The 13,434-nt window shown below is 36.3% G+C and overlaps 1 protein-coding gene across 12 annotated transcripts in view; it reads left to right on the top strand.

The window, feature by feature from the left end:
* Nucleotides 1-12,692, top strand: part of LOC106664199 (bromodomain adjacent to zinc finger domain protein 2B-like) — a 223,267-nt gene extending 210,575 nt beyond the window's left edge. For 9 of the 12 annotated variants that reach the window (XM_014389665.2, XM_014389668.2, XM_014389666.2 and 6 more), the window contains 12 exons: nucleotides 12-281; nucleotides 338-495; nucleotides 552-724; nucleotides 789-934; nucleotides 990-1,178; nucleotides 1,276-1,439; nucleotides 1,500-1,710; nucleotides 3,536-3,657; nucleotides 3,723-3,864; nucleotides 3,986-4,128; nucleotides 4,187-4,417; nucleotides 10,382-12,690. In XM_014389665.2, the coding sequence (XP_014245151.1) occupies nucleotides 12-281; nucleotides 338-495; nucleotides 552-724; nucleotides 789-934; nucleotides 990-1,178; nucleotides 1,276-1,439; nucleotides 1,500-1,710; nucleotides 3,536-3,657; nucleotides 3,723-3,864; nucleotides 3,986-4,128; nucleotides 4,187-4,417; nucleotides 10,382-10,544 (2,112 nt within the window). In that variant the 3' untranslated portion in view covers nucleotides 10,545-12,690. Of the gene's footprint in view, nucleotides 1-11; nucleotides 282-337; nucleotides 496-551; nucleotides 725-788; nucleotides 935-989; nucleotides 1,179-1,275; nucleotides 1,440-1,499; nucleotides 1,711-3,535; nucleotides 3,658-3,722; nucleotides 3,865-3,985; nucleotides 4,129-4,186; nucleotides 4,418-10,381 lie in introns of all 12 variants that reach the window. The other 3 variants (XM_014389663.2, XM_014389664.2, XM_014389667.2) reach the window with 3 other exon arrangements.
* Nucleotides 12,693-13,434: the final 742 nt, after the last annotated feature.

The following is a 13,434-nucleotide window of genomic DNA, read 5'->3' as shown; positions in this document are numbered from 1 at the left end:
ATTATTTTTAGAAACCTAGCTCGCCGTCAGTAAAAGATGAAGAAGAGGAGGAAGACGAAGACAAGAAAGATGAAGCGATGGAAGTGAAATCAGAACCAGATGAGGAACATGAATCAGTCGATAATGATGAACTTCATGTAGATGGTGATGAAAAGATGGACACATCGGAGACTGAACCACCTAAATCTGAAGACCTCAAGGAGGAACCTTTGAAAGAAGAAAATTCTCCAGTTAAAGAAGAAGTGAAAGAAGAGGTCAAAGCACCACAGCGAGTCCTACAGGTCTGTCCATTTAGCGTGTTTTATAACCTGTTACTACCTTAAGCATCTATTTATAGTTTGAAAGACTCGGAGAATGCATGGAAAAAGAGTCAAACGCTGTAAATGGAATCCACCACACCAATAATGTGAGTCATGATGACGTCCAATGGTTCAGTATCCTTCCCAAAGACCCTTGTGACTCGACAAGTATCACTAATTCACAACCGGGGTACAGGTAATGAATTAAAAGGGCAAAAATTAAGATGAGAATCAATGTTGTATTTATTTTAGGTGCTGGTCTGATACAAGCGGTGAATTGAGAATCCCGCAGCTGCAGTACGGCTCGCCGTCTCCATGTCCTTCTCCTCTACCGCTGCCTCTTTCTGCTGATGAAGTTGCATTGCTTGAACATTGTAAGACGCATGGCCTGCCTAAACCTGGAAAGCCGATACCAATTTCCCAAGGTATTGAAGATTAAATAAAAAAAAGTTTTCCTTTTTAAATTAATGTAAATTGTATTGTTTTCAGATTTGAGACAAGGTTGGTGGAAGATCTCAATGCCAATGATGAAAGAGGTCGTAGCCAACCTGGATCCAAGAGGCGTAAGGGAGCGCGAATTTATGGCCAGCATCACGAGACTGAGAACCGACCATACCTGGGATTCCACTCTATTGGTAACGTCCCTTGAAATTATGTACCGATTTCAAAAAATTAATTTTCTTTTCTTAGGCAAGCACAAGCGGGGACCCAACAAAGTCCGATTTCAAGCAAGAAGAAGACTGCCCTGAGGATTTTGTATCTAACGTGGACAGTCCGGATGACTGGAGTGAAGAAACGGCCCTCAGGATTGACTTGGCAATTCTCACTCAAGTCGAAGCGCTTGAAGAAAAAGTCGCATCTGCCAGTATGCAGCTAAAGGTAAATTGTTTGGTTGCAGCCTCTATTGTCAATTAATAGAAATAGAAACATTTTTAAAATCTTGTTGTATTTTTATAATGTCTTATTGTGAACATAGGGATGGAAAGTTCCTCCGAAAGCTTCGTCGAGTGGAATTGAATTTAAGCCAGCTTGTATAGCGCCAAGTCCATCTGTGAACCCCGTTGCTGTGGCGAAAGAGAGACTCTCTCAGCTGTTTGACAATATCGAGAAACGCTACCTCAAACCGCCGCTTGGCGCAAAGTGCGTATAAAATATTTAATTTATAATCCATTCCAAATAACAAAAATTTGTCATTTTTAGCACGGGAGACCTGAAACTGGCGGCGAGTTGCAACAATGTCGATGAAGGGGAAGGTAGCCGCGATTGCAAGGGACTTGTAATTTGGAAGGAAGCCCTTCAGAAATCGCAGACTTCGGCTCAGCTTTCTATGGTCCAGCATGCTCTTGAAGCCAGCATCGCTTGGGACAAGTCCATAATGAAAGCCGTGAGTCCTCAACAAAATGCCCCTACTGTGGGTAATCGCATGAAGCGCTTTATTTACCTTTTATTAGATTTACGCTTTTTTATAAACCCCATTAGTTCGTTTCTTTAGTTTTATAGAAAAACCAAGTAAACAATAGATAATTGGGGGCATCGGTGGCCACAATGGGTTAGGTGTTGACACAAAAATCACTGTAAGTTAAAGGTCTCGGGTTCGAATCCAGCGACCCTGCATTTGAAGCTGACATAATTTCAAATGGGCTTTAAAAAGCATATACATATATCACATTATTTCTTTTTCTTTTGAAAAAAAAAATACAATGGTTTATACATAAAAATAAAAGAATAAAATAATAAAACTTTGATTTAATGTAAAAATCTTTTATTTATAATTATGCAAACAGAAAGAGATTCAAACTGTCACAGGTTCCGTGGCAACCAGCCCAAGTTATGGGTGCCGCTAATAGCTCAGTGGAAAAGTTTGGGGGCTGTGTCAATAAATGATGGGTGCCACACTATTTTTTCCAAGGAATAGTGACCTTTAGGATAACAATTAACACTTGTTTATAACTTAAAACTTAAATCTCTATTGGCCAACTCACAGTTAAAACTAACATAAAATATCTTGACAAAATAAACAAAACTTCACTTTTTTCACCGTCAAACTTGACGCTTGGGATCTTCTGTAACTCTTGGTGATCTCTCTGGTTTCTTATGGCTTTCTCAGATTCCCTCAAGGACCTCTGGAGTCCCATGGCTTGATGAAAAACCGTTCAAAAAGGAAAACATGTTTTATTGCTCGCATCCTCAACAGGCCTGCCTTGGCTGTCCTCTTGGCGGCCAGCCCCTCTTCTCTCAATCGCCCCGCCCTGGTGGGGCTTTAGCAGCTCATCTTTATTTGCTATCCTCTGCTCCTTTTACCGCCCAGGAGTTTTGCATCATTGTCGCCCAACTTTCTGGTGGGCTCTTCCATTTCAAGTGGAAGAGTTTTACCCTGTTTACCTCATAGCTAAAAAAAATTTTTTTTTGTCCCATTACAAGATATCTGAAGATTGAAATTAAGAAACCTTAGAAATCTCTCAATTTTTCAATAGTATAAAGTTTCAACCCTCCTTGCTGTAGGTACAAGTGAAAATGGTGAAATACGTCTGACAGACCATACCAGTGAAGATTGCCCGAACCAAAACTGATCGGTAACGACCACAATACAGGTTCATTACACCACCCGATCACGTGGAGCACAACTATTGTTTATCTATGTTTTCATGAGTTTTTAGTTATGCTAAAACATCAAATTACTCATATATTTAGCGCAAAATATTCTATGCCCTATAAATAGGTTAAGAATCTGAAAACCTAAAGAAACTCGAATTAATGGGGTGTTTATTTCAGTAATTGTTAATATTTAAGTTTTAAAATCCATTTTTATTGCAAGATTTATAGCTTTCTAATAAATGTTCTTAATATTATAATTTTATTATTATAAGTAGTGAGCATTTTAACAGAATTAACAAGAAAAAAACCCCTTGAGAATTAACATAATATGAATATGCTTTAGAGGTGATTGACGCACAGCTAATTAAGTTTTAAGTGAGTTGATTGCATTTGAGACTTGTTTAATGTGCATACAATTTTATTTTAACTTTTATCTATAATCCCTCGCATCAAACATTTTAACACTGAGCATTTTGTATGAAAGTTCAGATTTATGTTAAGTAATTGAGCATGAACCCTAGCATTTTGTTGGTCATGTTCTTTTTTAGTTCGGTCAATATTGCATTTACTTTAAAACGTTAACATTAAATGATAAAATATTACAATTTAAAATATTCTAGGGCTGTTGTTTTCTTTTCTAGAACTGTCAGTTTTGTCATTCTGGTGACAACGAAGATAAACTACTCCTTTGTGACGGCTGTGATAAAGGTTATCATACGTATTGCTTTAAACCAAAAATGGAAAATATCCCTGAAGGAGACTGGTGAGTTGATTCGACCCGGAGGTAGACCCAAGTTTTTGGGCTGATTTCAACAGGTTTGGTTTTAGGTTTTGTCACCAGTGTTTGAACAAAGCCAAGGGCGAAAAGAACTGCATCGTCTGCGGAAAGAAAGTCGGGAGGAATCTCCTCGCCTGCGAAGCCTGTCCCATCGCCTACCACACTGACTGCATGACACCTCCGTTGAACAAGGTATGTGTGAACTTGATCCCCCTCATGTTAATACAAAATTAATGATGTAAATGTGTCAACACCAAATGATTTGAAATCCAGCCCAAAAAACAAACAATCCATGTAAAAAAAATGTTTAAAGGTTCCAAGAGGGAAGTGGTACTGTACAAATTGTGCTTCAAAGCACACAAAGAAGAAGACGAGAAGGTCGCAGAATACGCAGAACAACTCGCTTAGTCCTGTCAAACCCGAGGAGCTTACAAATTCGACCGAAAGCCTCCCTGTGTAAGTGAACAATTAAACATTTGTATAATTTTTAGTTTTGAATCATTGAAATTTGCAGGGCTCTGCCAGCAGAAGAAGAAACGCCTCCACCTGCTAAAAAAGAAAAATCGTCTAAAAAGCTGAACAAAGACCTGGCTCCCTGCCACCAGATACTGGAAGACCTCCAGTCCCACGATGAATCTTGGCCTTTTCTCCTTGCTGTCAACACAAAACAGTTTCCGACTTACAAAAAAATCATAAGGAACCCGATGGACCTTCAGACCATTGCAAAACGGCTGAACCACAACGAGTGAGTGTTTAAACACAGAAATAAAAGACATATTTTAGAAATCGTAAAGATAAATTACTTTATAAGCGGGCGATGGCCAAAATATCTCTCTATATTTGCTTGTTTTTCTCTAAGCAATAAGAGAGTAGTCAGCGTAAGCGCTTCGCTACTTATTACTGTGTAGAGCAGGGCTTCCCAAACTTTTTCCCAACAGACCCTTTTCACGGAACAAAATCCAGGGCGGACACCTCGCATTTAAGTATTTCAAATTAGAAACCTATAATACATGTCGTAAATTAAAGTTTTATTAATTAGCCAGTCGATTCCTAATTAGGTGTTGGAGAGAGATATTATGAAAACATTAGATTGACATACTTAATTTTATTTACAAAATCTGAAACAAAAATTAAATTGGACAGAACATAATCAGTAGGTATGTAAAACAAGCCAAATTCAAATGTAATTTGAACATTAATGATTAATGAATTAATGAGAAGAGTGAGGCTGTTTTGGCCAGCACAATTTAGATATGCTGGGTTTAATTTTTGATAGCTGGAGACAGATGTCGGGTTCAGCATCCAGGCAGCTTCAGGTTTTAGTTATGGTGGCTGTAGATAGAAAATTCGGGTTCGCTAGGTAAGTTTTTGCAAATGGAAGAAGAACACATTGTAATAGTGTACACACTATTAACAGTTCATCACTCGGACATGATACTAAGTAATTACTCGTATTTATTTAATCTCTTTATTCCATTACTCTTATTCTTACAATCAGTCCTTTCTCCCTTTTTAACCTTCCTCCTCTCCTGCCACTCCTAATAATATTCGGGGTGTAATATACTGCGCCCTTTAAGAACTATTGTATCCCCCGTTTTCTGCCTAAAGCACATCGGTGAGTCCTATTTCATCAAGAAACTTGATTAATAGGCCCGGTTTCAGTGGTTGAAGCTCTTCTATGGTGATATTATACATCCCAAAACATTTCCTCCTGCGTGCAAGTGTAGCTCCGCAGTTTGTTAGTAGATGTGTTTGGGTCTCTTCTGCCTCTTTGCAGAATCTGCATGTGCCATCTTGGATTATTCCAATCTTCTTTAATTATTCAGATATCGTGAGATGCGGTCGGGTGTGATGTAGGTTTCAGAAAAACATTTTCTTTATCGTGCCAACGTTTCGATCTTTTATTGAGATCATCTTCAGTCNAAAAGATCGAAACGTTGGCACGATAAAGAAAATGTTTTTCTGAAACCTACATCACACCCGACCGCATCTCACGATATCTGAATAACTATCGATTAACGGTCACTAATCTCTACACAATCTTCTTTAAGTCCTTTTAGGAATGCTATTAGGATTCGCAGTTTGTTCTGTAATTTCTTTTCTTCCAAAATTGGTTAGAAGATTCTTGGATTGTCTGCGTCCAATGAGTGAATTCCATAGTTCCTTCATTTTCTTTTTGCCTTCTGTCTGGCATTCCTATGCCACAGAAGGGTTCAGGTCCTGTCAGCCTTGCAAGGGTGTCTGCTTTCTCGTTGCTTTCCACTCCCATATGTCCTGGGATCCAGCAGAAGCTGACTTTGTTCTGTGTACCTGATATGTTTAGTTTGGTTTTGCAGTTCAGCACCATCCTTGAACTAATAATATTTGAGCTTAGTGCTTTGATGGCTGCTTAGCTATCTGACATGATAGCTATGTTCTTGTTTTTGTACCCTTTAAGCCAGACGAACAGAATCTTCTAACCAATTTTGGAAGAAAAGAAATTACAGAACAAACTGCGAATCCTAATAGCATTCCTAAAAGGACTTAAAGAAGATTGGAATGATCCAAGATGGCACATGCAGAGACACACTTACCCGATGCTATGCCATGCGACGCTACCCGATGCTACCCGACACAAATCCAAACTCTGATTTTCCATAAGGTTGCATTACCCCCGTGCACATCTACCCGATGCTATGCCACGCTAACCTACCCGAAGCTCTGTGATCCCCACTGTCTAGATTTTCATCGGGTCGCATCGAGTACAGTCGAAACAAAAGTACCGGACACTCATATTTTTATTCAAACTACATGTATTATTGTCGTTATATTAATTACAACATACTTATTGTAATATAAACCAAATTAACTGTGATTAAAAATTAATTAGTTTTTATTTAAAAAATTAATTTTAATGGTTTGGTAGAAAATGAATCAAAACACCGGAATACAATTTTTTGATATAATGATTTAACTAACAATTTATTGTACTCGCTTCGGATGTACATATACTAAAATTGGAACAATTTATTACATGGTTTGCTCATAAAATTTAATTAACAATTTATTTCATAGTTTTGCTCATGAAATTACACCATTTTGTAATGTCAGGTGGCATCAGAACAGGACACTCATATTTTTTTGTAGTTTATTTCAAACTAAGTACATGTAATTTTGTCGTTATATTAATTACGACATGTTATTTTAATGTAAACCAATTTAAACGAGATCAAAAATGCATAAGTTTTTATTAACATTGTTTAATTAGATGGTTAGGAGTAACTTTATTCAAAACAATTAAGTTTAACAAACAATTTATTAGATGGTTGTGCCCATAAAATTTAACTAACAATTTATTACAAGGTTTTGCTCAAAATAGTGCATTAAGAACAAAAGATGCGTTGCGATTGTGATAGTGATTATTGTGATAAATGCTGTGGACTGTACGCGACGTGTGCTTGCGTCTGATAGATGTGCACACCCCACCAAAACGTGGCAAGGCGTCGGGTAGCATCGGGTAAGTGTGTTCCTGGCTTTATTCAGGTTGAGTTGAGAACATCTTTCGATTGCGTGAATCTCAGCTTGGAATATACTGGTGGATTTTGCCATGGGTTCTGAGAATTTGGTTCCAGGACCGAATACTCCTTCCTCTGTACCTTCTTGTGTTCTAGATCCATCTGTGTACCAAAGGATGGTGCCATTCTTAAAGGTGTTTCCCTCTCATTCCCGTTCTTTTTTGGTACCTAGATTTATTTGGAAGTTTTGAGTGAATTCGAACATCCTGTTCATGTCGTCTCTCAGAACCATGAGTATCAGATTTCATTATTTTGTTGCTGTCTCTACATTTTAGTTTTATTCCTGTTGGAGATTTCTCTTTGATAATACTAATGATGGTTTTCTGCGCTGTCCTTGTTACCACATAGTGTAGGGGGATTAACCCCAATACTTTTCCCATGCTAATTGTGGGACATGTTCTCATTGCTACCGTTATGCAAATGCATGCAAGTCTGTATTTTTTTGAGTTCTTTTCTTTTAGTTACTTGTTCTGCTTTGTCGGCCCAGGCTACAGCTCCATATGTAGGTATGGCTCTTACTATCATCTACATCCCCAGTTCCTTCCTGCTATTCTTCTGCACACCATCAAACCTCGCGTCGCCGTGATGGTAGAGCCGATGTGTTTCTTAAATGTCAGTGTTTTATCTAGTGTGATGCCCAAATATTTGACTTCTTTGAGCTCTATCTATGTTATTTGCCTCATGTGATCTAGTTTTCTTTTCTGTGTAAAAGTGACTATGGTTGTTTTATTAAGGTTGATGCTTAAATCAGCGTTTTACACCATTCTTCTGTGATTTTTAATCCCTCTTGGATTCACAGAGAGTTTCCTCGAATTTTCCCCTGGCAGTCAGGACTCGTCCGCATATCCCTGACATTTTATCTCTTTACGATCCAGGGTTTCGAGCAGTTCATCAACTGTTAGGCTCCATAGAAGAGGCGACAGTACCCCTTCTTGAGGACATCCTTTGGTTGTGCTAACTTCTGAAATGTCTGGTCCTACATTTGTTTCAGCATTTCTCCAATCCATCTACGTGTTTTTTCCCTAGGGAGACTTCCATGGATGCATGAGATGCATTGTCGAAGGCTTCTTCAATATCGAGGAACACACAGATTGCTGTTAATCTTGTTTCCAGTGTTTCCTTTAGGTCACTGGTTCATTGGTACAGAGCATTTTCTGTTGATTTTCCTACTCTGTATGCATGCTGACGTTGATGGAGTGGTTTGTCTACCAGCGCTGTCGTTCTTGTATGGTTGTCTATCAGCTTTCAGGAGAAAGGATGTTTTAAGCTGATTGGTCTGTAGGATTTGGGTAGTGTAGGGTCTCTTTTCCCTACTTTCAGTATGAACACTACCTTTGCACTACACCATGTCTGTGGTATATAACGGGGACTGTAATTTCTTTTCAAGGCAGATTCAAAACAAATTGTCCTTTCCAATCCGTCCTACAAGACCTACACAAACCATGAAAAACTTGGTCGCATTTGCATATAATATATGTATTCTCCACAAACATAGAAATCTTGTGACATTCACTCCCCCGACTACTCCACATTCAGACGGGGTTGAACCCACTCCATTCCCAACTCCTTCCTTTCATGTTAATAAATTACATTCAGTCCAATAAATTAACTCAAACACAACACCGAATCTGGTCTCACATTCACTCATCTAGAGCACTCGATATTCCAGGAGCATGGTCGAACCTGCTTTATTCTTGCTAATAACTTCTTTTACTCCCTGAAATCACTCACTCTCCCCAGACAACTCGATATTTCTCAGGGTGGGTTAAGCAACCCCTCCTTTCATGCTAATAAGTTACATTCCAATAAATTAACATAAACAACACCAGATACAATATAGAAGTCTACTCAAATTCACTCCCCCAGAGTACTCATTATACCTTGGGATGGGGTTGAACCAACTCAGGTTTGCTAATAACTTACTTTTACTCTCCAGACGTCACCTCTTTTACCCCAGAGTACGAAAACTTCCTCACGGGGGAGTTAAGAATCCCCTTCATTGCAAGCTAATAAATACATTCATTCCAATAAACTAATATAAACATAACACATGATAGAAACAGAAGTCTGGTCACTACTCACCCAGAGTACTCGATACTCGCAGGAGCATGGTCGAACCTGCTTCATTCTTGCTAATAAGTTCTTTTACTCCCCGAAGCCACTCACTCTCCCCAGACTACTCGATATTTGTTCAGGGCACTAATAAATTATATTCATTCCAGTAAATTAAAATAAACACAAAACAAATACTACTTGCATTTAAAAATGCCTTTAATCTGAGGTAACGGAACAGCGATCTGGGCCCACTGCCATGTTCCAGGATTGTGTACAGGTCCGATGTTATGCCAAAATATTGATTATATACGACAAGCCTCCTACAGTTGAAAAGGTGCTTGACTGTTATTCTATCTCTGCATAATAGGCACCTGTGCAGTTGGTTCCAGACCAGAAGGCATTATTCTTGTATGACCTATGTGTAGTCTGGTCAGTATGGTCTTTTCCTTTTTTGAACTATCCTCCATGGGCCGTTTTTCTTAACCTGCCGCAGTTCTATTTCTACGAATCCAACGGTTTTTCCATTCTCTTTTTTTTATGTATTTGAAATTAATAGTTTTAGATCCGCTGGGCATACAGGTTGAGAAGCAATGTGGGGTCTTCTGGCGGTTTCTTTTGTCGCCTGTCTGTTTCTTCATTCCTGGCTATCCTTATGTAATCGGAAACTCATGCCAACACAACTTTCTTCCCAACTGCATCGATCCCTTTTACCTGTTCTTCTATCTTATTTATTAGGATAGCCTAATATATTCACAGAGGCTCTTCTCCTGAGTTTCTAGACTGCACTGAGTGAATCTGTATGTAACTAAAAGGACTTATGGCTTTTATTTTTGATCATGCTCAGCAAGAATGTGGCATTTAGTTTTTATAATTTTTTAATTTCTTCCCCTGTGTACCCATCACACCCCACACCCTCTGCCATTTTGTACTTGTAAAAACGGGTCTGGCATCTCTATATTCATCTTTTAAGCCTTCAAACATTACTTTATTACATAGTGTGGTATCTCATTTTAATTTTGTCATACGCCACCGTATGATGGAGGGGAATAGCTCTTCCATCCTGCCTATACAGTTGTCTAGAAGTATAATTTGTTTTGCAGATATAAATCTAAAGAGGAATTCGTTTCTGATGTTCGGCTGATCTTTGATAACTGCGAGACTTTCAACGAGGACAACTCACCAGTGGGCAAAGCGGGCCATTCTCTCCGACTGTATTTTGAGACGCGGTGGGCCGAGTTGCTTGCAGCTAAGAGTGCAACTTAAATTTTCCCATATGTGATATGTCCACTTAAGAAATTTTCTTGTGTCTTCAATGTATACTGGCATTTTTGTGAATTCATTAGTTTCGGATGCAAACGCAATATGTTTTTATCGTTACTTAGTAAATTTTGGTGTTCCGATATTTGATTATTTGCACTTAACAAGCACAGCGATGGATGTCGATCGTACAATTTTAACGAATGCAGTTTTGTTGTTAACTATTTTTGTACATTTAAGATGTTTACTTGGTGTTGATGAGATTTGAATTATTAATTATTGATAGTTTGTCTAAAATATTTTATTCACTAGCAATGGATACACGTTTCTTCAAAAAAGTAATTGTCGCCCACTTTGTCCACGATTAGTTTTTTTATTAATTAGCTATTACTCATATTTAGATCTCATCATGTCTATTTTTTTCAATACTATTCTAAGTGTTCTCATTCCATTTAAGTATTCGCTGTACTATATGGATGTTTTATCTCAGACGAGTCAAACAATTTTAAAAGATGTACAATGCCACTAAATTAGTAGTTGACAATTTGTAAATCGATGTTTAAAAATCTTTGAAATTTGGTGTTTTCTCTGAATTACATTTTTCTAGACTTTAGAAATCACTTTTTCTGGTGACTGTTAAATGTTTGTGATTAAATAATGCTGCCAAATGTAAGCCAAGCAAAATTATCATTCCAAATGTTTCTTTTTCAATTATTTCAATAAAAAATGTATAAAAATTAGTTTATTAATTTGAAAAGTCAGTATTTTGTATTATTTTTGTTGATTGTTCTAAAACCTAAATTTGGTTTATTCAGTTAAAAAAAGAAAACTTGTACATGAAGTATTAATGAGTATTGATCACCTTTTGTTGAAATATATTTCAAGACAGACTATATTTGAGTATAATCAAACTTTTATAAGTGAGTAAATATTTTGTAAATATAATTTATTTTTAATGTTGTAAGAACTGACTTAGTTTATTAGTAACCACAAGGAATAAAACTATTTATTACTTTTGTATTTGCTTTTATAGTCCCAAAGGAACAGCCGATGTTTCTTAAATTCATAGATTATTTTTCTGTTGTAAATTTTAATTGCTTTTACGCATGTATATTAAATTGGCAAATCACTTGTATTTTTTCATTGTACATAGTGGGTACTACCTCTGTAAAAGTTATGTGCCTCTAGGATAATTAATGTATAATTAATTGATATATATGTATATCTATACGATGATCCGGTCCGTCCTGAACTTAATTAAGTAGCTTGTAATTCACCAATTTTTTTATATGATTACACCCGAGTAAAAACGACTTTGGATTTTTTAAGTTCTTCACGGACCGTCTTACATTGAAAACAGGTATTAGGTCGTTAGTGTTCTCTTGATGTAAGGTTGATAAATTACTTATAGTTCTCATATTTTATCAAAGATTTTTCCATTTTTCTTTTTTTTTTGCCCTTTTTTTACAGTTTATTTTTTCATCGCTCTTGTTTTCCGTTTTGAATCACATTATCGAAAAGTGAAATATTTTTAGAGTGAAGCCTGCAAACAGTCTTTCTACCAAAATATGTTAAATATAGCAAAGGCCTATTTTTTTATTTTCTGTACAAATATTAACGTTCATTTTAAATATTTAATTACAGTTAACACTTGAGGGGTATTTTGAATACCCCTGTTGTACAGACAATATTCTATTTCAAAAAAATCACATTTATAGTTTTAAGGTAGTTTGCATACTACATAATATTTGAATGCGTGGTCGATGTGTATGACTTTTTGGGGCAAATGGGATTCACACGAACGGAGAGAAAAAAAATTAAAAAAACAAAAAAAATTATAAAATTCTTTTGGATGGAAAAAATGGATAAAATTTTAAATAATCTTTTAAACTATTATATGTAACCCATGACGTAACATCCCTCACTACACATTAAATATATAAGTATTTAATTGAGGTTTATTACTGTAATTGTAAATTAAAACATTGGGTTCATTAACATAGTGTGTGTCTATTTGAAAATACTATTGTAGCAGCCATAATAATAGTTGGAGCTATTATTATTATTTAAAAAAATTGTGTAAATGTTTTTGAAGTCCAATATTATGTTTGTAAAATAACATTGTAATTCATATAAAGAAACTGTAATAATGTTTTCTGTACATTTTTTCTTCCTATTTACTAGATATAATTCCAAATATCCCTTTTTTAAAATAATTAATCTATAAGAAATTATTTTATTCATAAGAGATGTATACTGACAGCAACCAAACAATTTTTGCAAAATTAAATGCCATTTAATTTTTATGATAATGTTTAATTTTCAGAATCATCTGGGGACTGCGGTGGTCGAGTGTCTAGTGTGTCCGTCTCAAATTTGACCACACTAGCAGTCCTGAGTTCAAATCCTGGCAGAGCCCATGGATGTTTAATTATGAATAATATGAAGGAAATATTGTAAAGCGGTTTGACCCCTTGTCTGTGACACAAGAGGAGTTGTACATTAAGCCCTCCTGTATGACAGGAATTATTATAATTATTATTTTTTACTTAAAATTTCAATAAAAGTTTTCACTCAATACTTTTTTACACTTTCAATACTCTTACTGCAAAGTTCATCAGGTGCTTATAAACTTAAATGCGACAAAAATGTTGGTATGAGCCACCGTGCGATTCTCAACCCTTTCACAAATATTCAAAGTTTTGTTATTTTCACCTATCTTCAGTTTTCATCTTAAATCGTAGCCTTTGATCTATTCATTTTCATTTCAATAAAGCAAAAGGTTTTTGTTTCGCCTATTTTTAGGCTTATCTTTCTGCTTTGGTTGTTTATTATTCTATGTTTATTCTTTTTTTAAGTGTTTGTTCAATTTTATTTTATTTTATTAGGATACAGT

The sequence above is a fragment of the Cimex lectularius genome, unplaced genomic scaffold (genome assembly GCF_000648675.2).
Source record: "Cimex lectularius strain Harlan isolate CLEC.00 unplaced genomic scaffold, Clec_2.1 scaffold119, whole genome shotgun sequence".
NCBI classification, from domain to species: domain Eukaryota; kingdom Metazoa; phylum Arthropoda; class Insecta; order Hemiptera; family Cimicidae; genus Cimex; species Cimex lectularius.
This window is presented reverse-complemented; position numbering and strand designations above follow the sequence as displayed.